At 40.2% G+C, this 25737-nt stretch overlaps 1 protein-coding gene across 2 annotated transcripts in view; it reads left to right on the top strand.

Annotated features, from left to right (window-relative positions):
- Nucleotides 1–25737, top strand: part of CDKL5 (cyclin-dependent kinase-like 5) — a 228076-nt gene that overhangs the window by 188215 nt on the left and 14124 nt on the right. For both annotated transcript variants that reach the window (XM_011940216.1, XM_011940217.1), the window contains 3 exons: nt 5191–5290; nt 10488–10607; nt 13649–13865. In XM_011940216.1, the coding sequence (XP_011795606.1) occupies nt 5191–5290; nt 10488–10607; nt 13649–13865 (437 nt within the window). The remainder of the gene's footprint in view (nt 1–5190; nt 5291–10487; nt 10608–13648; nt 13866–25737) is intronic.

The raw sequence follows: 25737 nt of genomic DNA, 5'->3' as shown, positions 1-25737 counted from the left end.
CTTCCTCCATGTGACTGTTTTAAGCTCCTTAGTATGTAGAAAAGATCTGCGAATTAACATAAGAACACAGATACAACTTCTTTACTTACCAGTGTTGACCATTTTCTGGTGTGGCTTTGACAAGTCATGACAAAATTGTCTAAATGGTGAGAATACAGAAGTACAGAAGGAATTGGGTTCTCTTGGTTATTACATAATGAAGTGATGATTTAAAAGAGTGTCAATTACAGATTACCTTAGTCCTGTGAAAATTAGGTCAGATCAAAATTAAATCCAAATTTGGGATAGACAGTGTTAGTAATGTATTGTTTCTGTCTTTTGATAATCAGTTTAAGTAGAACTTGTTTTACTCATGGATCTATATAGAAACCTGAAAAGAGTTGTTTTAAAAAGAATGAGAGGCTCAATTGGGATGTTGAACTTTAGTTGAGGCTTCATCAGGTTATCCTTATTCTAATATTGCTGTTAGGAGACTTAAGAGTTCCAGAATTGCCAGTGATGAACTGGCTCTATCCTTTTGTTTCTGTTACTCTTCCTGATAATGCTGCTATGACATATTTCCTTCCTGCATTGCATCTCACTTAGTCTGTCATTAGTTCACTTTGACTCATCTTGATTTTTTTTCTTGAATAAGCTCTCGAATTGGTTCATCAGATTCTTCATATTTGAGAGAAATGCACATTTGGTGACTTACAAAAAACGTCAAAGAGCCTTGTTATGGTAATATAGTGAATTGCTGTTCTTTGTTGCGAGGGGGTGGAGACAGGGTCTGGCTCTGTTGCCCAGGCTGGATTGCGGTGGCACAATCTTGGCTCACTGCAACCTCTGCTTCCTGGGCTCAAGCCATCCTCCTACCTCAGCCTCCTGAGTAGCCCAGACTGTGGGTGCACGCCACCATGCCTGGCTAATTTTTGTATCTTTTGTAAACATGGGGTCTCACTATGCTGCCCAGGCTGGACTCTTAACTTCTGAACTCAAGTGATCTGCCTGCCTCAGCCTCCCAAAGTCCTAGAATTGCAAGCATGAGCCACTGGGCCTGGCCGTGAATTGCTATTCCTAAATTATCTCTTACCTAAGGCCAGTCTGTTTTTCCTTGATAGCAGTACTTCAGATTTACTTCGGGAAGAGAATATTTGTACAGTGTACCCCTTTCTTGCAATGGAAAAGTCAAACTACTATGTTATATTTTAAAGCAATAAATAGATATTGCAGTATGATATCCAGAGCTGTTATTCTGGCCATCTCAGTTATGTAGAACCTACTTAAGAATCAGGAGATAGCCAAAATATCTCAGAACAAGCAAAATAGAGTTAATATGGTGGGATTAATCATCTTTACTAATAGGATAGCACCCCCACCCTCATTTGGAGTCTGTTCTTCATTTATGCTCAGTTCTGACAGGCGGCACTGAGGTTGTTAGGGCAAGAAATAGTTCAAGGTGGTACTACCGGGTGCAGAGGGAAAAGGATCCAGGCAATAGCTATGGAGAGAAGCAGGTGGGAAAATCATGCATATCATAGATCTCTATGAAGTGTGTGTTTATAAAACAGGCAGCTTCACTTTGCTATAAAAGACAAACTGTTTAAATATATTTAGAAAGACGGCTGTCAATTGGGTTAAAAATTGATGTTTAAAGAGTAAACCAAATTACTTAGAAATCCCACTAGTTGGCTAGGCACGGTGGCTCACTCCTGTAATCCCAGCACTTTGGGAGGCCAAGGCGGGCGGATCACCTGAGATCGGGAGTTCGCGACCAGCTTGACCAACATGGAGAAACCCTGTCTCTATTAAAAATACAAAATTAGCCAGGCGTGGTGGCACATGCCTGTAATCCCAGCTACTCGGGAGCCTGAGGCAGGAGAATAGCTTATGCCATTGCACTCCAGCCTGGGCAAGAAGAGTGAAACTCTGTCTGAAAAAAAAAAAAGAAGAAGAAATCTCACTAGTTAAATGAAGAATTGCTGTAACTTGCACAACTCCAGCCTTCTTTTTCTCATAAAGTTATGAATATATTGGTATCTATTAGTGCTTGTCATCGTAGCTTGCAGAGTTACTCCTGTAGAATTATTCACTGACTCTTCTCACACATTAGCTAACCACGCTCGTCACATTGCCAGGGGAGGGGAGATGGCAGGGAGAGTGTCAGAGTAATGCTCCTCGCCGCTTCAGCTCACCTTCCATGCTGCTCTCAGAGGGATTATACTGAAGTCCCATAAGCCTGACTGTGATGCCCCCCTGCCCCATTCCCTAGCTGTCAAACCTGTCCGCCACCCCCAACAAGCGTCTGTGAGCAGCTTGAGTGAAATCGGATTCGTTCTTTTATTTTTCTCTGTTTCTTCAACACCTAACACAGGGCCTGACATGTATAAAGTACTCGCTGAATATTGGTTGAGTAATTCATTGGATTTTAATTCCTTCCTTTCTTTAGGTGAGTCTTTGGAATTGTGTCTCCTCTTGGACCCTTATGGAAATAGCTGTCATGTTAGAGCTGTCATGTTAACGTTAGAGTCCCATGCCTGTGTGCCTGCTTACCCCTTGTCTCATTGCCCTCTTCCCATACTGTTTTGGTCCCAACTGCTGCTTTGGAGAAGGTGCCAGGTGACTGGATGAGTAATCCTTCTCAAAGCTTCTGTCTCCGAGATTGATGTGAACCCCCCACTTACCCTTCTTCTGTAATGCTCCTTTTTACCCCACTCAGCACGAAGCTGCTGTCTTCCACGTGGAATCACAGGGGCCAGAATGCACAAATGAGGGAAATGACCAACCATACGCTTACCCATAGGGCTCAGTTCCAGCTGTCAATGTATAACTCATTCTCCATTCCTTTATACAGCACAGCTTTTCAAGTGCCTTTGTTCCAGCCAACCTCTTTCCATCTGTCTCTGAGTCACTCTGTCAGCCTTTTCTCCCTTCCCTTTCTGTGTTAATTCTTTGGGTATATATGTTTCTGCATAGCTTCTCCCTTGTTTTGTTTTTCCTCTCTGACTTCCTTCTGTCTGTCTTTGGTGATGCAAACACACGCTTCACTCCTAGTTTTCATCCACCAGTTCAAGGGTATTTTATTTCTTTTTTTTATTTTGACCTCTGGGATCTTTCTCTGCCTGGATCTTTGAAAGTGTCCCAATCATTCCTCTATCCCCACCTGAGCTGTGGTTTATCCAGTGCCTCTTGAAGAGCCCCTGCAGAGGGTCTTTGGCCCATCTTCCCTGTGTCCTGGGGACCCAACAATGTAACATGCAAACTGCAGACATCGAGCTTTCCTTTTATTACCCTCCCCTTCTCACTTTCATCTTATTTGCTGTTTCATCCTGGATAGATTCTCCTCTTACCATGCAAAATCCTCCTAGGACTTCCTCCTAGGACTGGTGTCTCAAGCCTTCATTTCCTCTTGTGCCAGCATTAATATTCTTACAGTAACACCCATTCACATTCTGAGATCGTAGTCATGATGAATATGTCTTCCTTAAAAATTTACTAGATTGGCAGAAAGCACTTTTACCCTCAACACACCTGTGGTATTTTGTTAGACTTTCATTCTGATTGGTAAAAACTTCTACCCATTAATCTGAATTTCCTGTTGTGCTTCTAGGTTGTGTTTTTGCAGATAGTATTGTGGAAGTACATAGCTATTTCATAAACATATAATTCTTTAACCTCTAGAAGTTACAGAATGTTAAAAATAGTATTGCCAGTTCTACTAGATGCTCTCTGAGGCTCTTTTCCCAGAGTCATGCTTTTGTGATTCCAGCAAACCCCACTCTTCTGCAGTGTTCCTTACCAATGGCAAGTGACTGAATGCTGTGTCTTGGAGTTCAGCTTAGGGCAGTCTATCTTTAAGCCCCATGCAAGAGGGTTTCATCTCCTTAATTGCAAAAGAACTTGTCGCAAGAAACTTTTACCAAATTCCCAGGGCCTAGGCCCAGTCTGTCATTGGGATTAGATGTTTTTCCCAACAGTACAACACTGCATTTAAAGACTCTTTTGACTGGTCGTGGTGGCTCACACCTGTAATTCCAGCACTTTGGGAGGCTGAGGAGGTCAGGAGTTCAAGACCAGCCTGGGTAACACGGTGAAACCCTGTCTCTACTGAAAATAAAAAAATTAGCCAGGCCTGGTGGTGCATGCCTATAATTCCAGCTACTTGGGAGGCTGAGGCAGGAGAATCGCTTGAACCCAGTAGGTGGAGGTTGCAGTGAGCCAAAATCGCACCATTGCACTCCAGCCTGGGCAACAGAGCAAGACACTGTCTCAGAAATAAATAAATAAAATAAAGACTCTTAACTTTTCAGCACTTACCCATTTCATCATGTCTGAAGTTTTCTGGCTTTCAAAATTGTAAATATATCATTCTGAATTTTAATATTAGTTATTTTATTCTTTTAACATCTTCCAGTTTTATCAAAATACTGGTGGTGTCAGTGGTATCAAGCTTAATGTCAGTATTTTCAGTTAGAAGCTTTTTTGCCCCCCATGAGAGCCTTTTTTTTTTTTTTTTTTTTTAAGAAATGGGGTCTTGCTATGTTGCCCAGACTGGTCTAAAACTCCTGACCTCGAACGATCCTGCCCCAGCCTCCCAAAGTGCTAGGATTACAGGTGTGAACCGCTGCACCTATCCCTGCATTTTTTTCTTAACTATTTTTATTTAGTTTTAATAAGTAGATGAAAGGTTTAATAAGTAGGATATTTCCAGTTTCTGGCAAATTTTTACTTTTATTCAAGATGCTTTTATAGCAGTATTGATCTTTATGTTCAGTATCTTGACAAGTCTCTAATAATAAACGTGTCGAGCTGGTTTTTAAAAGGTAAATAGAAAAATGAAGGTAGGTGTTGAAAATGTTTTGCTCTTTCCTTTGTAGAGTTATAGAAAAGCCATCCTTTAAGCTGTGTACTTTTAATAATCTCAAACTCTGAGGTCTTCAACAGCATGAAAATGGTCTTGCAGCAACAGTTATAGGTCATATAATGCTCAAATTGCTGTTTTGAGTGAGCCTGTGCCAGAGGATAATCACTAACCATGGTTGATTAAATTGAGTTCCTCCTGTGCTTTTTTAGAGGCTCTTTACCCAAGTGTTTGATTCTTCCTGGCTATTTGAACCTAGTGTCATGCATTTTCAGTCTTTCTTATATTTGTCACACAATGGCAAGAAAATGATTGAAAAATCAATATGATAAAAATGTCTTCTCATTTAGGAAAAGTCCTGAAAATATTAGTCATTCAGAGCAACTCAAGGAAAAAGAGAAACAAGGATTTTTCAGGTCAATGAAAAAGAAAAAGAAGAAATCTCAAACAGTAAGTAGATGGCCAATTTATATATATAATAACATGTTTCTGCATTATTCAGTGGATACTTTACACTTTGCACTTGGCAATCAAAGTTGATTTTTTTCTTATTGAGACTTGACATTTATACACTGTATTATATCTCTTTCTGAAATTCTATACAACTGTCCTCTCAACAGAACCTTTTCGACATTCAACAGAATCTCCAGGATAGAAGAAATTTAATTTGGATGAGAGAGAACACTTTAAGCCTTTCTCAGTATACTTCTTATCTATGTGGGTTTATATTCACGTAAAAACTTTGAAGACACAGGATTTGTTTCTTTCTGGGGGTTTAAAGATATGCAAAAACTTAGGAAATGGGTTTTGGTTTACTTTTAAATGTTGAAATTTGTAAATAACCATCATTCCTTATTCTCTCCTGGCTGGTTATAGAATTCCTACGTTGACAGGTGTGTTTCAGAGTTAAATAGTCACAAAGATCGTATCTGGGATTTTAGGGCTTGCGTTAGAAGGAAAATATGTTTGCCTTTTGATTGCGCCGTGGGCTGGAATGCACCTTGTCTCCTGGGAGCCCTCTGCCTGAACAAAGAGCTGGCTCCATGGGACTGTTCACATCACTTCACTGAACCACCCAAGCAGGGATCCTGCTGGTTTAGTGAGGTGAGAACCTTAGGGAAACCCGGCCTGTAGGACAGCAGCAGGAGTAGTTCTTCCCCTAGATGAGACTGCATCCCCTTTTTCTTTATGACAACTTCAAGGCTAAATAAGGTAGAGTTAGCTGTTTTTATTTATTTATTTATTTATTTATTTTATTTATTTATTTATTTTATTTATTTTAGAGACAGGGTCTCACTCTGTTGCCCAGGCTGGAGTGCAGTGGCGTGATCTCGGCTCCCTGCAACCTCTACCTCCTAGGCTCAAGTGATCTCCCACCTCAGCCTCCCAAATAACTGAATGCACGCCATCACGCCCAGCTAATTTTTTGTATTTCTTGTAGAGACAGGGTTTCACCATGTTGCCCAGGCTGGTCTTGAACTCCTGAGCTCAAGCAATCGGCCCACTTAGGCCTCCCAAAGTGCTAGGTGTGAGCCACTGTGCCTGGCCTAGTTAGCCATTTTGAATGGTTTTGGTTCTAGTTTTACTTCATACATAATTTATTCTCTTTTATTTGAAGAGGGAAAAGACATAAGCCAAATGGCCTATTCAGATGGATTTCATTGATTTCATCTGTAAGTTTAGTAGATTAGACCCAGTGTTTCTGAGGCCCTTTCTATTATGAAAATTATAGAATTATGACTCAATGGGAAGTAGATTAGATAGATGTTCATAGCAATGTGTATAAATAACCTGAAGTAAGCATTTTTATCTCACAGATGTTCTAGAAATGTTAGCAAATACCTTCCTAGATTATCTTTCTAGATCATTCTTTCACTTGCTTGCTTGTTAAATTTATGTATTTCCTTATAAAATAAATGTGAGTTCATTATAGAAAATTTGAGAAACAGAAAAAGATCGTTTTAAATCTTAATACCCTACCACAACTAGTATTAGGATTTTGGTATATTTCCCTCTACTTGTTTAACCTATACATATGTTGTGGAAACTAGGTGTGGGGGTTTTTTGTGTTTTGTTTTTTGTTTTTAAAGTTTTAAATTAGAGCAATCCTTTTAGTACGATTTTGTATTCTGGCTTTTAACAGTTTATCTATCTATATCTACATGCACAGAATATGTATGTTACTACAAATACTTTATTATCTTGAATCCTAATGGCTGCATAATATTTCTGAAGTATTCATTTAAAAAAACTGCCCATATTTTTAACTGAAGCTTGCTTTTAAAGTGTCAAATCAAAATGCCACTCAGTCAGATACTACTACATTTGTTACTTAGACTGGGTGAGCAAATAGACCTGATTTAACCTAGGAATACTTAAAATGTTTAAAGTGTTAATAAAACTTTTATCATTGTCTGTAGAATATGTTTCTCTATCATGAACATTAAAGTTTGGCTACCTCCTGACCACTGTTATTTTTATTTTGTGGTTTTTGTTCTAAACCACAGGTCTCCTGGCGTTGTGGGGTGATTAAGTGGTAGGAAGTAGGAAAGATTAAGGAATTGAAGGTGTTTTTGTATATCGATTTAGATTTTGATGTTTGCTGTAGAGCAACATTAAACCTAAAGTACCTGGCTCACTGTGGCACAAGTGGAGTATACATGTTGACTGACTTTATTATTCAGAATTTAGTTAAATTTTAGATATTTTAGTAGTATAGATTAGAGTAAAAAGGAAAATAACCATTCTCTAACATCCTCTCCACTTAAACTTTTTATTAGGCTTTCATAAGTTTCCTTTTTGATATGTAAAGTAACTGCAAAATATCTCTGCATAGGCCATAATGCCTTAATCTTTACCAACCCAAAAGTTGTTTGTACCTCTGCATCTTTTCATTAAATGAAAAATAAAATTTAAGGGCTTTGGGATTTCCAAAGAGCACTCAGTACAGCCTTCCAAACCTCAGAGTCCGAAGCCTGACATTGGGTTAACTCTGACTACTTTGAATGAGCATTTAAACAGTTAATTGTTTTTCACTTTCTAGAACTCAGCAAAAAGAAACTACATAGAATAAGCTTCAAAAGATTTAAGGCATTGTGGCCTTTGCATAAGATTCCAAAAGAATAAAAATCTGATGCCCAGTGTACATAGAGACTCATGACATGTTAAAACTGAGGTGGATCCTAAATCTAGTTGAATTTTTTTATTCACTAGAACTGAGCCCAAGCAAGTCATGGGCTTGCTTCGAAGCCCAAAAATCACGTAATCAATTGGGAGAACCAGAACTGGGTTCTCCTAAATACCAAGTCCAGGCTCAGTTTATACCGTGGACCTGCCTCTGTGGAGAGCCTCTAGGAGCTCTCCTCTGGCCTCTTTAGCGAAGCAAGTTAAACTCTTCCTCAGGGTTCCTGTCATTGGAACAAGAAAATTTATGGGATGTTTTACTCAAATCTCTTTTTACGGATATCCTTAAAAGATTACCTAAATACCTGAATACCTTCATGTACATTCTAGTTCTCTGATAATTGAGATATCCAAATCAGGGAAAAGTGTTGCCCCAAAAAAAAAAAAATTCTGTATTGTAAAGGTGCCTGCTTCAACTCAAGCAAATCTGGAAGCTGCCTTGGGAAATCTGGCTTCGGTTACATATCCAGAGTTACATAAGTCCTCAGAGCATATGGTGACTTTGCCAACTTGGTAATTGTATCCTAGTTAGTTAGTATCTCAACTTGTGATGATGCTTCCAATTAAATATTGAAATTTCTGTTTCTTCCCTTTGAAAACCAGTATTCTGAATTGTGCTAAATGTTTTCCATTGGGTAAATATTTCTAGCAGTACAGAATAAGGCCTCTTACTCAACATTAGTATCCCACCACAGTGATCAATACCTCTTCCTAGTGATGTTTTCAGGCTTAAAAGTTGACTAAATTTGAAAGGGTTTCCAGTATGTTGGGATTTTTTTTCTTCTAATAGGCAAATTACATGGTAGATTTTTTACTTGCTGAAGTCCTCTCTAGCAATTAGGAGAAGATTGACGTTTATCAGTAGCTCTTTAACACAATTCCTTATGATAATATTTCTGATAGTAAGTAAAAATTATTTAATGTGTTACAAGCTTAATGTGAGTAGGTGTGTCTAGGTCTCTCGGCATTCCTACTAGAGGTATTGATCATGATCTCACATTATATACTTGGAAGAAGTTTGTGCTTGTCTTGAATTTGCATTACTGACATCTTCACGTCCAGGTGAGAATTGGCACAGAACCTCTATAGATGCACAGCACCGAGATTCTTTCAGTGACTGTTAATATTTAGCAGTTTGAGGGCTTCCAAGGGCTAGTAGTTTCAATAAGCACTTTTTTTTTTTTTTTGCAATTAGTTTATTTGTATCTTATATTGCAGACAGATTCCACCAACGGGGAGAATCCAAGCATCAAGAAATCCCTCTTTCCTCTTTTTAATTCAAAGAATCATTTAAAGCATAGTTCTTCTTTGAAAAAGCTTCCTGTAGTCACTCCACCCATGGTACCCGTTTTTATGTATGGTAGCCCTGAAAACTGCTCCAGTAAACTTGTTTTACTGATGACAACAGCATGTCTTATTTTCATGAGGTCATATTCTCTTTATGCTAGTTAAGTACGTGAGCCAGTTCCATAAATTCACTGGGATATAAATTCATTGCCATTCTTCTGAATCAGTTAAGAAAGTTGAAGCACAAAGTCTATTAAGCAGACAAACTAGTGAAAGGCTAGTTTGTCTTGTCTGATTAGCCAATTATGGGCAGATAACATTTATAAAAGCCTGTATTTATTTTATGTAAGGAATTGTATTAACATTTACAGTTAACAAATGTCTTTGCATTTGACTCACAGAGTTTGTTAACACTTGATTGGCAATTTGTCTTTTTGAAGCCAAGTTGAATTGACCAAATTGAATGAGCTAACAGGCTCCATGAAAAAACAGCTTGTATCCTTGTCTGGCTTGAGCTTTTGCTGGTCAGTTTAAAACCAGGGCTTTTGCTTGGCATTTGACATTACTCTTCTGTGTTCACCAAAGCTGGCGAATAGACCAGTTGCATTCATCTGGAATTTGTGGCACAGATTTCCAGCATTTCTCTAGTACATAATAATAGATCCAGATATATCAGACGATGATTTGGGAATATGACCTAAACCATACTTTCTCACTTTGCTATCCTTGAAAGCCTACCCGACTTCTTTGGCACTACCAAATACAGTGTTTGGATCATTTTCCCAGCAAGAAAAATTTGTTTTATTGAACTGGTTCATAACCTAACTGCAATATGGAATGAGGATACGACAGCAATTCCTGGTATAGCCCAATTTAACTGCTCTCTCTTACAGCGACTAAAACTAACAGCATGGGAATGCTTTAAGGGTTGAGGTTTAACAAAGCTGCATGACATCTGCCAATTTTTCCTAATGCAGGGAAAATTATTAAGAGGGCAGAAGAATTTAGCATCACTTGCATTGTGAACATTGGGAGAGATTGGGGTTCTTTTTTTACTGGATCATTTGAGTTTTGGTTTGGTTTGCTTTTTAGTTTGGTTCTCCTATTGGGTGTGGTTGCATATCTTAATTAGGCTTATTAGTGTGCTTATTGAATGCTTGTCCATATTTTGCTCTAGGTTCCCAATTCCGACAGCCCTGATCTTCTAACGTTGCAGAAATCCATTCATTCTGCTAGCACTCCAAGCAGCAGACCAAAGGAGTGGCGCCCTGAGAAGATCTCAGATCTACAGACCCAAGTGAGTGGATCCTGCACCGTTCCTAGACTCTCCAACTCTGCAGTAACTGTCCTGAGGAGCCGGGAGGGCGTGGTAGAGAAAACTTAGCCTCTCAATGTTACAGTAAGGCTGAGCACCTCCTCAAAATAGACCCTCAGTTATACCCAGATGCATCTTGTGAGCCAGGATGAATCTTGCTTCAGTGACCCGTGTTCTACTGGGAAAGATGCAAGCTTCCGTTAGCCTTCACCTAGCTGGAGGCAATTGAAGATGTAGTCCTAGCCCACATAGGATACAGCCCAGGAAAGAGCTGAGCTGTGTTAAAGAACCATAATTCATGGTAAAAAATGAGGCATGCCATAACATTTCAGGCAGGATGAACAGAGATGGTGGGAAGATTAAGGTTTCATTAAAAGTAATAGCATACAAATTGAAAGACAGGTGTGATAAGTTTTCTTGAAAGAATATTTCAACTCCTGAAATCCATACTATTTTTTACAGGAAACAGGCAAACAGTTGCATTAGGAACTACATATTAGACTGTATTACATAGTCACATTTATCTTCCATAATGGAGGAATAAGCAGAAACTGAATCAGTAAATTTTTCAGGTATCTGAGGTTTATTTCCTTTAAACAACTATTTTGGTTGGAAATTTTGTAATGTATCTTTTCAGTATCCCATAATGAACATTTTGTTTTTTGATATTGAATATTTTATGAGTCCTTTATTCTTCTGCACTATAATTTTTGACAACCCTCCAGAGCTTTTGAGGCTATAGGATTACTTGTATCTGTGATTTCTTGTGTCACAGATTTCTGTGATTGGGAGAGCAGACTACTTTTTTTTTTTTTTTTTTTCCTGAGGCAGGGCCTCACTCCCATTGCCCAGGCTGGAGTGCAATGGCATAAACTCGGTTCACTGCATCCTTGACCTCCCTGTGCTCAGGCAATCCTCCCACCTCAGCCTCCCAAGTAGCTGGAACTACAGGTGTGCGCCACCACACCTGGCTAATTTTTTGTATTTTTAGTAGAGACAGGGTTTCGCCATGTTGCCCAGGCTAGTCTCGAACTCCCAGACTCAAGTGATCCACCTGCCTCTGCCTCCCAAAATGCTGGAATTACAGGGATGAGCCACCATGACCAGCCTCTGTTTACTCTTTTTAACTGTAAGCTGTTGCACAGAACTGCTGACAGAAGTTCCCCATATTCCCATTGTATTTGCCCCAGCTATTTATATTTTCTGCTTCTAACATAATATAAGCTGGGGGTGGTGGAAGCATAGAGAACCAGATATCCAAGTTTATTGGATATGTATGCAAACTAAAGAGACAAGCCTGTGAGTGAGGGCTTGTTTCTCTATTCCCAATTTCAAAACAAAACAAAAAGAATAGAGAGCTTTAGAACTTTCTTTGTGAAACCATTTCTTTTGCCAAGAAGCTCTTCTCTCTTCTCTTTTTCTTTCTGGCAAGGTCTTACTCGATCACTCAGGCTGGAGTGCAGTGGCAAGATTATGGCTCACTGCAGCCTTGACCTGGACTCAAGCCATTCTCCCACCTCAGCCTCCAGAGTAACTGGAACTACAGGCACATGCCACCATACATGGCTAGTTTTTTAATTTTTTTATAGAGATGGGGTCTCGCCTTGTTGTCCAGGCTAGAAGCTCTTTTCAAATAACTTTATAGCTCTTGCTGAATGCAGATTATTGTAATTGCTTGATAGTTACATGTGATCAAGGCTGTAAAAATCACCAGGAGTCTCATCATGTTATACCAATTTAATTATTTTTAAAAAGCCACTTTTGAGCACTTAGAGTGTACAGTGTACTGTGCAACCTACTGTAGGGAGCACAAAGCTTTCTTGGGAAGACTTTGGAATGATGATGGAGAATACTTTCCCCTGAAACAATATCTACTTGAGTCAATTCTGAAGCCATTTACCTTGGGTTTCTGTGCCCAGTTCCTTCAAATCTTGTAATGTTCCTTGAGTTCATCAACATTTTATTCAAACTTTGCTGAGCCCTTAAATGCATGTCCCTTATACCATGACACTTACAGCAAAGGTACTCTGAGAATTGGCCCCAGAGGGGCCCCAAGGCTAGGGTTGTAGCCCAAGTAGCCAAGTCCAGCAGTCGTGATTGGCTGTGAATTTCCAAGTGCTTTCCATGTCTCTTCTGAGATCAAGGAAGAGGAGATTGAGCCATCATCTTTCATCGTTCAGGAGCATGAGGCTCAGGAGTTGTCCAGTGAGGAGACCGCTCTGAGGCTCCTCCCCTCTGCCCTAAAGTCAGTCTCCCTCCTTGATGCAGCACCTGGGTGTGTCCAGCTGCACAGTAGACAGACAGGCAGGACGGACTACTGTGAGCCCATGTTAGGAATGGAAGGCCTCCTGTGAATGAATTATTTAGATAGTTCTGTTGGGGTTTTGCATATTTCTTTGTGCTTTGCATTTTCAATGCCCAAATGTTACCCTCCCCCTCTCAAAAAAAAAAGCAAAAAAAAAGTAAAGCAAGGGAACATTTGAATTTTGTAATATCGAGAGAGGGAAATCGGGGAGATGAGAACAAAAAGGGCTATACGACTTGTAGTTGAGTACATTGCTAACTAAAACATTGCATATTTTCAGCTTCTCTTGCTGCTAGATATGGCTGTGTACTTAAGTTCTAGCTGGTGAAATATAAGTGGAAGCATTGTGTGGAGCCTTTGGGAAGTCTTCTCAAAACAGAGAAACATACACCTTTTGCTCTTTCTCCTTCCTGCTGGTTGAAGCATGAGATCCCCTGTTTAGACATAGGATGCAACCAGGTAGATGAGCCTGGGCCTTTGATTGGCTGCCATACCAGCTCTATATGTCTTATCTAGATTTCTAGGCTTTTCCATTAAAGAATAATACAATCTTGTTTGAAGAAAACCCAAAGAACAGATCTGGCTGGACCAGCTCCTCCTTGTACATGCTTGCCCTTCCTGGCCATGCCCAGTCACCTCAGGTCTAAGCCCCCTTCCCTCCCCAGACTTATGGTCGCTCTAACTTGAATCCCGTGTGCATTCTCATCCTTTCTTTCAGAGCCAGCCATTAAAATCACTGCGCAAGTTGTTACATCTCTCTTCGGCCTCGAATCACCCGGCTTCTTCAGACCCCCGCTTCCAGCCCTTAACAGCTCAACAAACCAAAAATTCCTTCTCAGAAATTCGGATTCACCCCCTGAGCCAGGCCTCTGGCGGGAGCAGCAACATCCGGCAGGAGCCCGCACCGAAGGGCAGGCCAGCCCTCCAGCTGCCAGGTCAGATGGATCCTGGTTGGCACGTGTCCTCTGTGACCAGGAGTGCCACAGAGGGCCCTTCCTACTCTGAACAGCTGGGTGCCAAGAGTGGGCCAAATGGGCACCCCTATAACAGAACAAATCGCTCACGAATGCCAAATCTGAATGATTTAAAAGAGACAGCCTTGTAATTTGTGCTGGTAGGGGGGAGGGGTGGGCAGACAAGCCAGTGGGGGAGGGGTGGGGAAGGGTGGGCTGGGCTTGGGGCATGGGCCGGGCCAAGTGGTGAGCCAGTATTTTCAGCTTTATGAAGGTGTGTGCAATATTGCATGTGTTGGGGCCGTCGAGCTCCTCGCGGCCACAAATGCTAGTCAGGGATCTTAGAGCCGCAGGAGTTCCTTAGGGATCGCCACTCCCCACAGGTCTTGTGTGAGAATAGATAGAGTGTGCCATTGAGGAAGAAGAAATTCTTGGCAGTTTCTCCCCCTTACATTCCAGTTTTAGTGCAATCTCTGTTGAACTTGGGAATGCCAGGATGTGTCCTGGCACTGCAAGGGATAGGAAAATCGTGTTGACCGATGCCCTTACTACATATTTTTTTCTGCCTAGACTAAATGTGGGGTTTATTGTAATCCAAGAGTATCCCTTTGAAGGGTTAGCAGATGAACTGTATGTCTTAAATTGTTTTCTAAACTTCCATATTTGATAGGATTTGTAACATTTATTTATAATTAATATTGTACTGTTATAATCATATCTTTTATGTTATAATGTAAAGTTATTTTGAGCTGTTTGAAACATTGTGAAGCAGTGGGACAGCTACAGTAGTTTCTATAAAAACTAAACAGTAACATTTATATATTGCATCAGGAGTATTTTATTCTATATATAAATATATATATGGTAAATATCTGTTTTATAAATATATTCATTTAAAGAAAGTATCGTTATGACACTATCTGCCATATTTTTATACATTTGTGATATGAAGTGAGTATTATACTTCTAATAAAGGGAGTTGAATTGTGGCTACACGTGACTGTAACAGTATGAACCTTGCTCAACTTTTAGGCCCCAGCAATAGCCTCTAGACATCCTTGGTAGCAGATGAGATGCAGCATCTCTTTCCAAACCTGCAGGGGAAGAAAGTCAGATAGGCCAGTGAGAATTCAGCAGGCCTGGTTTCCGTCCTCACACACTTGGCTCCTGTTTGTGTCCAGGGACGTTACTTGCACACAGGGGAGAATAGATTGAGGCGTTACTCGTGGGTCTTTGTAGAGAGAATGTGCTCTTCCACTTAGCATTAGTGTAGAGCGTAGACCAAAGATTTGCCAGTGAACATTCCTTGTTGTGAGATCATAAGAGGTACCTGTCTGCAGATCTTGCAAACCAGCTCTATGCTCCTCGATATTGTCCACTGTCCCGGAGACTCTTGGCTGATGGGGTGTGAGATATATGTGTGGCATTTCTATTTCTGAATGCCTTTTTTGCTCTTGCTCTCTCCAATACCATATTTAAAAGGTTCCTGGAGCAATTCCAGATAGAGAAAAAATTACTCTATCCATTTTTTTCTTCCTGGGGCTGTCCACTTATGACAAGATTTTCATGCACACCTGTTACACACATAACCCCTATCAGAACAGGACCTATTTTCCCCTCATCTGATCTCTTTCAGCTCCCAAGTTACTCCCAAGTATCATCAAACCCTTTGGCCATCAAGTGTTATCCTCCCATGCCTCTGGGTCATCCTTGAGGGACGTCACCTCAGCACCATCATCTATCAGTAGTAGTGGATTTTTGGAAGTAGTCTCTTAGCAATAATACTTTTAAAGGTCCCTCCCACCCCTCAAAGAGATAACTTCTCAATATTTATTACTTGTCCTCAAATTCTGAGTGTCAGCCCCTGAATCAAGTCAGCTATAATCGAAATGTGCTGTTACTGTTAACCCTCCCCCAAGATTTTGAGGATCATAGCTCTGATGATTATGAAGATTATAAAGACTAAACTCCTAGTTTCCCTGAAGCTTAAATTGTGCACATATTGCATTTTTATATAAATACTATAATGTGTATTGATTATGTAGATAGGTTATTTTAAGGTGCTTTTTATTTAATTTTAATAAGTGTAATAGGCACTAAAATGAAACTCGACTGGGTACTATTATTGAAACAATTTGACTCAAATCAATAGTTTTGCATGCTCTTTAGTTCTTTTTCTGTCTTACTTCTTTCACCAGTTCAGTACTGTTTGGGTAACTCTGAATTCTGGCTTTTCCCAGGCAGCTGCTTGATGATACAAGTGAGGTGGACCATCAGCAGTTTGCCTGGACACTAATGACTCTAAAAGGGTGTGTATTTAACTCTTCTTTTTCATACTAGATCTCTACCTTGTATTCCCCCCTTGCAAACCAGAAACTACACTTTTTTTCTCTGGAAAGACTTCTCACTGTGCTATGCGCTTAGGAACTGCACGGTCCCATTGCCATGCTGTGGCATTCGAGGCTCGTTGTCACCTAGGGGCTGGTTTCCCATGTTGTCATCCTTGCTAACACTGGGATCTCAGATGTTTGCAGAACATTTCTATTCATGATGGTTCTTCAAAGAAGGGCTAGAATATTTGCCTTCTACCTAGAGCAAACTAAACCTAATTGCTGAAGAGTCAATACGTACTTTTTGTACATTCCCAGATTTGAGCCAGAAAATACCTACAGATATCTACATATGTTTTCAACCAGTGTTTTCGAGGTAGCTCTTTAATCCTCTTCTCAGCTTTTGTCTGTTCTGACTTTTCATCCAGTAAGCTGTAAGTGAACTACAATCTGCATTTCTAGCATGCAATTCTCTTCCTGTTCACGAAGGGGGGATGATAAAGTTTTCTCTCAGACCTAATGGGCCCTCTCTTAGCTTTTAACTGTTGTTTTCCCCTCTTGATGAAGAATTATTGACATCACAAAGATTGCCATCTCTGATAGAAAGGACTTGATTTAAAGTCAGAAAAATTTGCCTTTTCTTTAGGAAGGGGAATTCATGACATCCATGTCCTATTATCGGCCCTAACTTCCTAAAGAAGAAAAAGGGTGAATGAAAGCTTATGTTACTTTTATGAAAGTATCACTGATCTCCTTTGGAAAAGAAACTCTGCTTCACTGTTTTTCTACCTTTATTTCTCTGCTGTCCCTGTTTTTCCTCTCTAATGTTCTAAATACACTTTAACTGAACCTTGTTTGGTCTTGCTCTAAAATTTAGCCTCTCTCTAGAGCCCAAGACCAAAAGGGAGTGCTTCATGCTGAAGGGCTTAAGTGAGCTGACTCTACAGCTGTGTTTCTCAACTAGGGGCAGTTCTCAACTAGGGGCAGATTTGCCCCTATGGGCACATTTGGCGATGTCTGGGGACATTTGGTTGTCACAGCTGGGGGTGATGGTGTGCTACTGGCATCAAGTGGGTAGAGGCCAGGGATGCTGCTGAACACCCTGCCATGCACAGGACAGCCCCCCAAACAAACAGTGCTCCAGCCCCAAGCACCACTGGTGCCAAGGTTGAGAAACCCTGCCCTACACCATCCCAAGCCCACCAGTCTGCAGAGCTTGGCTCTGGCCTTGTTCTGTCCAGGCTACAGTACTGCAGGTGTGAATTCTTCAACATCACATTCTCTTAAGAGTCTTCGACCACTGTTCCTGAATCCTTGGAATCCTATTGTTCGTTTCCATTGTCTTGGGCCTGCTAAAAGGTGCATACTTTGGAAGGAGACCAGAGTTACTTTATAGGTGTTGGAGAACTTAAATTCTAGGTTAGCATCCTTAGAAAATCTTTCATAGAGCCATGAGACTTATATTTAGAAGCAAGCAACAGCCTGGCAGATTGGCATGATTTTTACCAACTGCTCAAAGGCATCCATGGCTTTTAGCTGTGTCTCCCGAAAGAAAATGTCTTTGTTTATTATTCAAGTCATTTAATAGCTCTTTACAAATATTAGCATATGGCAGACCAATTAGAAGCAAAAAAGTCCGTATTGGTGGTTGTGATGTGGCTGTTATAGAAGTATTTGTGCTGTATGCTTTGGTTAAATCTGTTTTAAAACATGCTTTAAGATTCACCTTACGCAGTTGTACTTTAATTCTAAGCTCAGAGCTATGCTGTCAGTCTCTAGTCACGCCGTGTATTATAAAGTATGTTGTGGTTGTAGAGTTAGCCAGTTTAGCATGTTCCTAATCTGAGAATTAGTGGACTATACTAGGAAATGCTATCCCATTGTCCCTTTCCAGCCCCTCTTAGTTAAGATCATAGTATCCTCACTTCTTAAACTAGTCTTTAGAGTAAATAAGGAAAAAAGCCATTTATTTTCTTCTAGCCATGTATTATTGAGAATGACTCATAGTGTACAACTTTTTTTCAAAGGCCAGAGGATTACTTTTCAAGTGTGTAGAAAGATCTATTTCTGTTCACCTAGGAGCTGGTGGTGACTGAACTCTTTCAGCAAGGGCAGTGGCTCAATGTGTTGCAGTGCTGGAGCTCAGCTGGGACTCAGTAAATCTGCATTCTCTGCTGGTCAGAACATGTTTCCTGGATAGCATTGCTTTTCTATCTAGAAGTTTGTTCCCTCCTGCATGGTAGTGGGATATTGAGCTCTCTGTGGGTTCTAAGATCCACAGACTCATACTTTTGTGAACTTTGGAATGTGGTAGGGTACACTGAACCAAGTCAGAAAATAGTGAAATATTTCCTTGCCTCCTTCAGTTCATCACTAAGAAAATGTGCAGGCAGAGAAAACTTACTTACGGTTTAAGAAACCACAATTCTGGTTTTTTTGAAAGGGGACATAGAAAAGACAGTACAAAGGTTGTAAGTGTCCTGTCACTAATTCCCAGGGCCAGAATCTCACAAGAAGGTCCTCTCAGAGACGTAAAAGCCTGGCTTACAAAAATAACCAGAAACGAAACTTGTAAGCAGTTATGATTTCTTCCTTTTGCTTCTTGACCAGCTGAGATACAGAATATCTTGAGGTCTGGTTCAGCTGATGAAAAATTCTGTCTCAGAAATGATGAGTAAGAAACCATGCAAGAAAATGAAGTCCCTCATCTATCTGCATACATGCAATGTGGGAGAAGTGGAGTGGCTAGGAAACTCTGGGCCTGCTGCCCCTTCGTTCTTTTTCTTTGTGAATTGAATGTACTATACAAATGGTAGGCTTTCTTGTGAGCCAGTTACTACATGAATCTTCGTTTCCCACAGTGGTTTGTTCATTCATCAGCATTAGGCTTGGTCCTGGCTCCACTTTTCTCCTCTCCGGGCACTGACCCCACCCTTCCATGTATTTACTGTAGGCTATTAAATATGATCATGACCCGCCTTGCATTTTCATTCATCAACTGTTTACTCCCAAATTTAAGGGAAGTTTGTCTCATTTTGCCAGAAAAAAATTGTAATAGTCGGCATGCTGGATTTGTAGGGCCAGCAAAATTGTGGCAGTGAAACTAGTTTCACTTCTAAAGCCCTTCATTTCTCACAAGGTTAAGCTCTCGAAACCCCATTTGATCCTTGGGTCCTATTTCGATCCTCCTTTGGAATCTGAAAATCGGTCTCCATGTTGTATGCAGATTAGAAGTTGCCTTGTTCGTTCCTCTTCCAACACAGAGTATCAGGGAGAAAGAGGCCTTATCTGTTCCTCCATCCCCCCTGTTTTGACAGACTGCTAAGAATTCCTCAGGACTTCCTTTGGTTGGGGATTTTACTTTCCCAAAAGTCTGATCTGATTTCTTTCAGGGGTAGACAAGCTTGTCCTAGTGCTCTGCTTCAGGTCTAATCAGAAGAAACCCAGGAATAGAAAAGGTAGATGCCTTGACTTTTGTCCCTGTTGTGGGGACTAAAGTGTTTATTGCCAGAATTGTCAAAAGCTCCAGTTCAAACTCTGTAGAGTTTCACGGAAAAACAAAACAAAACAAAACAAACAAGATGCTTATCGTCCCGGAGAATGTGTAAGTTCTCCAGCACGGCTTAGGTTTTCCAAAATGGAAAGCAAAGCTTGCAGAGAACCTGTTTTCTCTAGAGACAGACAACTGATTCTGGCCCTCAGTCTGTTTCCCTCTCCTTGTTTACTCTTTGGTCACCGATGGAGTCAGGCTAGAGGGGTAATACGGTGATTAAAAGAAGTAAATTCTCACTGTAAACTTGGATTGATTAACAGAAACAATTAAACCAAACAAAATCATTGCCCCAAATTTCTATCTCCAAGAATTGCTTTGTGCCATTTTGAATTCAGGTAGTTATTCTGTATATACTTAGCTAACTATTCAGAGCTTCTTCAATCTCTAGTAAGCTTGAAGCTGGTGTCTGGGAAGACACAGGGCAGGGTGACATTGAGACCCTGTTCATTCTTAGAAATAAAAATAGGGATAAGCCAGAATGATGTGACATCTAGTATGTGGTAGATGAAGAATCAGTGGAAATTCTTAATTGCACAGACTTTATAATCCATTATATAAAGTGTAATTCCATACTTTCTACTGTGGCAAGGGTGTGATGTGATTGTTAATCTTTTTAATTTTTGAATCCAAACTGAATTTAAAGTGTTGAATACTTAAATCCTCACAAGTGAATTATGAACCATTTGTAAAGTGTTTCTATAACTCTTTGTATCATGTGTTGGTACATCTTATCAAGTTTTTTCTGGCATGTAATTCCATTCTAAACTTATGTAAAATTTCTATTGTTGCTGTAAATATTACACAAATATCTACTCCGTAATAACCTTCATTATCAGCATGAAATGGTTAATTTTTACTGAGCACAATGTATTTTTGAATGGATCTTCCCAAATGTCTTTAATAAAATGCGGATTTTGCACTGACTGATGTGACTGCCAGGCCGTCCCAATCTTGAGCACTGTGGTCCTTGTGTTTGAACTGGGAACAGCTCCATTTTAGTTCCTTCTTGGGAAGAAAGAATGCATTCGAATTCAAATAAAGGATGATGGGCCTTTGAGGTTGTAATCAGTTTAAGAGAAATTAATGTAAAACTAGGCAAATCCTGTAACTTAATGATGTTGATCTTTGTTTTCCTATTTATAAAGCTTTTTTTCCCTTATGGCATTTTGAAAACTTTGGTTTATTTTATACTTGAGTGTTGTCACCTTTGCACGTCGCTAGACACTCACGTGGTAGAGGAGGATGGGAAGAGAGGCCAATCTTTTGCTAAGTGCTATGGAGAAAGCAAAGATGGACAGCTTAATAAGGGTTTTTTCATTCTAGAGGAGAGGTGAGCAAGCTTTTTCTGTAAAGGGCCAGATGGTAACTATTGGGGGCTCTGTGGCCCTTCGGTTCCCTGTCACCACTACTCAGCTGCCTTTGTAGTGCAGAAGCTGCATGGATGATATGTAAATCAGAAAGTTGTGACTGTGGTCCCATAAAACGTTACTTATAGAAACAGGCCATAGTTTACTAACCCCTGTTTTAGGTCCTCAGTTTCATCATTTAAGGTATGACCAACCAAGTACATGTTCAATCAGGAGGGAAAGAACTTAGCTTTTGTGGTAACTTACATATAAAACATTCTCCAGCTTTCTTTGTCTTTCTAAACAAAGGGTAGGAGCTGAAAGTCAGTGCTTTCCATTCTTAAAAGCACTGTGTCAACCAGTTCTTCACTCTGTCTCTTTAAGTGACATGGAAACTTGTGGCCTGTGCTTTCAACTATAATCTTATCACAACTGAATCAAAGTATTTGGTGCTTATACTTTTTAATGTTCATAGCACTTGCTATGGCCAGGCACAATGCCCAAGTGTTTTGCTTTTTTATTATTATTTTCACAACAACCCAGTGAAACAGGTACTATTATTATCCCCTTTTCGTAAATGAGGAAACAGATTTTCATACTTGACATTCACCTGTCCAAGGTCACCCAGTTTGGAAGTGGCAGGGCCAGGATTTGAGGCCGAATATGTTCATTGTAAAGCCCATATACCCTTAAAAGTCACTGTACCTCCATGTATGGAAACTGACATGGAGTGGAATGGTGGTCACAATCAGAGTTGTTTCTCTTTAGTAATTCAGGTTTATTCAAGTAACTCCAAGGTTTAAATTTTTAAAAACAGTTTCCAATACAGAGTATATTAAAAACTTTGTCTAAAGTTTACTCTAGGTGCAGAGATAAAGACAACTTAGTCGAGTGAAGGAAAGGGTAACAGACTTAGAAATGGCTATGAAATGGCTATCTACACTTATGGAACAAGTATACTAATTAGACCAGGTAACAAGTCCCCACAATGTGTAACATATTCTTCTCTGAAAGCTCGCAACAATTTATGTGCCACCTTCCATCCCCTTTCCCAACAGATGGTAATTGATGTGATTTGAGAATAGAACACTTCATTGAAACAAGTCGCTGGAGGTCCTCTGGGGATGCGGCTTAAAAGTCCAGGATCAGGCCAGGCGCAGCAGCTCACGCCTGTAATCCCAGCACTGTGGGAGGCTGAGATGGGCAGATCACCTGAAGTCAGGAATTCGAGACCAGCCTGGCCAACATGGAGAAACCCCATCTGTGCCAAAAATACAAAAATTAGGGCCGGGCGGTGGCTCACGCCTGTAATCCCAGCACTGTGGGAGGCTGAGACGGGCAGATCACCTCAAGTCAGGAGTTCGAGACCAGCCTGGCCAACATGATGGAACCCCATCTCTACTAAAAATACAAAAATTGGGTGTGGTGGTACGTGCCTGTAATCCCAGCTGCTTGGGAGGCTGAGGCAGGAGAATCACTTGAACCCGAAAGGTGGAGGTTGCAGTGAGCTGAGATCACGCCACTGCAGTCCAGCCTGGCAAACAGAGCGAGACTCCGTCTCAAAAAAAAAAATACAAAAAAAAAAAAAAAATTAGCCAGGCATGGTGGTGCATGCCTATAATCCCAGCCACTCGGGAGGCTAAGGCAGGAGAATCACTTGAACCCAAAAGGCGGAGGTTGCAGTGAGCCAAGATCACAACACTGTACTCCAGCCTGGACGACACAGCGAGATGCCATTTCATAAATAAATAAATAAATAAATCCCCAGGATATAGAATCCGGTTGCCTGGGTGGAGTCTTGGCTCCATCTCCTACATCTCGTATGACTTGAAGCAAGGCACTTCACTTCACTATGCCTCAGTTTCCTTATTTTTAAATGGAGGTAATCATAGTACCTACCTCAGTGTTGTTGTGAAGATTTAATGAGATAATAACCTGCAGAGCACTTGACAGAGACTCAAGAAATATGAGCTCCTATAACATTATTGCTATTATAAAACATTGCTATTGCTTCTGCCCCAATTGGCAGTTTCAGAAAATTGAGAAGGAACATCACTGAATCTTTAATGCCAGTTACACAGAGCTCAGTAAGTGTCCGCAAAGCCGTTTAGATGCATGTAGCTTATTTGATCTTCTTATCAGCCCTGTAAGGTTGGGCTTAAGAATGACCCATCATGGAACTACTCTTGGGACCACAGGGGAAGTGACAGTCCTTATAAGCTGTTTGTCAGTGGGCCTTAGCAACCAAGCCCCAAGTGGACAGAAAGACGGGGTTCTGTGAGCATCCATTCCAAGGGTCACTTTAGGGGTTCAATCTTCTGGGCTCTGAGAATGGATTCATAGCAGTACCTCTATCTGGGAAATACCTTTGCTTTGTCCAAGTAACCTCCTCCCACACAGAGTACCCGAATCAACTCAGATTGTTTTTTCTTAATATTGGCAACACTTAATGCTACTTCTTTGTTCGTAACATTTCATTTAATTATTTAAAAATCTGCAAATGTTGTGTATATTTTACCGCAATTTTTAAACAATCTCCAGTGTAGACTGCGCTCTAGCATTTCTAAAAATAAAAGTAAATATGTTAAAATAAGGTAAGAGTGAGTTTTTCCTACATTATATATAATTTTTAATTGAAAGTTTCCCCCACAAAAGAAATGATACTGCAAGCATAGTTTGTGTGTCTGACAGCAAGATTCTATTAGGCTTCAGATTTCCCTCAATAAAAGTTTTAATGTTTATACATTCTGTCATATGAATTGAATGAAGTAAATAATATGCTGTTGTAAGCAAATTACCTGCAGATAAATGTCCTACGAATCATATATCTTACTGTATATTAAATTCTGAAGTTTTGAGCAGTTTTCAATGTGAAATCCCAGCTGGCTTCTTTGCAATGATGGACAAGTTAGTTATAATTCATATGGAAATTCAAGGAACCCAGAATAGCCAAAACAGTCCTGAAGAGCAAAGTTGGAGGACTCATATGCCCCAATTTCAAAACTTACTACAAAGCTACAATAATGAAGAAAATGAGATAATAGAATTTGGGTTCCAGAAATAAACCCTCTCAATTCATGGTCAATTGTTTTTTGACAAGGGTGCCAAAATTATTCAGTGGGGGAAAGAACAGCCTTTTCAGCAAACAGTGGTGGGACAACTGGATATCCACATGCAAAAGAATGAAGTTGGACTCCTATTTCACACCATATACAAAAATTAACTCAAAATGGATCAAAGATCTAACTATAAGAGGTAGAACTATAAAACTCTTAGAAGAAAACATAGGGGTAAATCTTCCTGACCTTGGATTTGGCAGTGGTTTCTCAGACATGACACCAAAAGCACAAGCAAAGAGAAAAAGAAATTGGACTTCATCAAATGTTTAAAATTTTGTGCTTCAGAGGACTCTATCAAGAGAGTTAAAAAGATCCACAGAATGGGAGAAAATATTTGCAAATCATGTCCAATAAGGGAATTATACCTAGAATATACAAAGAATTCTTAAACTCAGTAAGTTGTAAGCCGATTTAAAATGGGCAGAGGATCTGAAAGGCGTTTCTCCAAAGATGTACAAATGGCCAGTAAACACATGAAAAGATGCTCAACATCATTAGTCACTAGGGAAATGCAAATCAAAACCACAGTTGAGATGCAACTTCACACACTATGGGTATAGTCAAAGACAGACAGTACCAAGTGTTGCTGAGGATGTGGAGAAAGTGGAAACCTCCTACATTGCTGGTGGAAATGTAAAACGATGCAGCCACTTGGGATAATAGTTCCTCCAAAGATTAAACAAGGGTGTGTGTCCCAGCAGTTTTACTCCTAGGTGTATACCCAAGATAAATGAAAACATACATCTGCACAAAAACTTACACACAAATGTTCATAGCAGCATTATTCATAATTGCTAAAGAGTGGAAACCCAAATCTCCATCGATGGATGAATGGATAAATAACAATGTGCTCTTGACATGATACTGAACAATGATGTTCAGCAATAAAAAGGAGTGATGTAGTGATACACATGTTACAACGTGGATGAACTTTAAAACACTATGCTAAGTTAAAGAAGCCAGTCACGAAATACCACATACTATATGATTTCATTTATGTAAAACGTCCAGAATTGGCCAATCTGTAGAGATAGTCGATTTGTGGTTGCAGAGGGCTTGTGGTGGCCGATGGGTTGGGGAGTGATGGCTGATGGGTGCAGGATTTCTCTTTGGGGTGATAAATTTTCTAAAATTGATCTAGTGATAATGGTTGCACAACTCTGAATATACCAAAAGTCATCAAATTGTACACTTTAAGTGGATACAAACTGTATATGAACTTAATCTCAATAAAGCCGTGACAAAAGTTTCCAACATGAACAATTATTTGGAGAGACTTTCTCCCTGCCTGTTTCCTCCTCTCCTTTTTCCCTGAACTGCACTGTCTCAGCTCCTGTGTTTCATGTGCCCTTAACTCTTAGGATACTGCCATTTTGTCTGACAGTCCATGTCGTGACCAAAGTTAATTCACCATTCCAAATAGGGGTCTCTGTTCAGGCGTTTCTATCCAAAATAGATTTGTCCTGTGTCCTAAGGCCAAGGATGCGTTCTCCCCCCACCCCCAGC

This window comes from Colobus angolensis, unplaced genomic scaffold (genome assembly GCF_000951035.1).
Source record: "Colobus angolensis palliatus isolate OR3802 unplaced genomic scaffold, Cang.pa_1.0 Scaffold188, whole genome shotgun sequence".
Lineage (NCBI taxonomy): Eukaryota > Metazoa > Chordata > Mammalia > Primates > Cercopithecidae > Colobus > Colobus angolensis.
The sequence above is the reverse complement of the archived record's forward strand: the minus strand, read 5'-3'. Positions and strand labels throughout refer to the sequence as shown.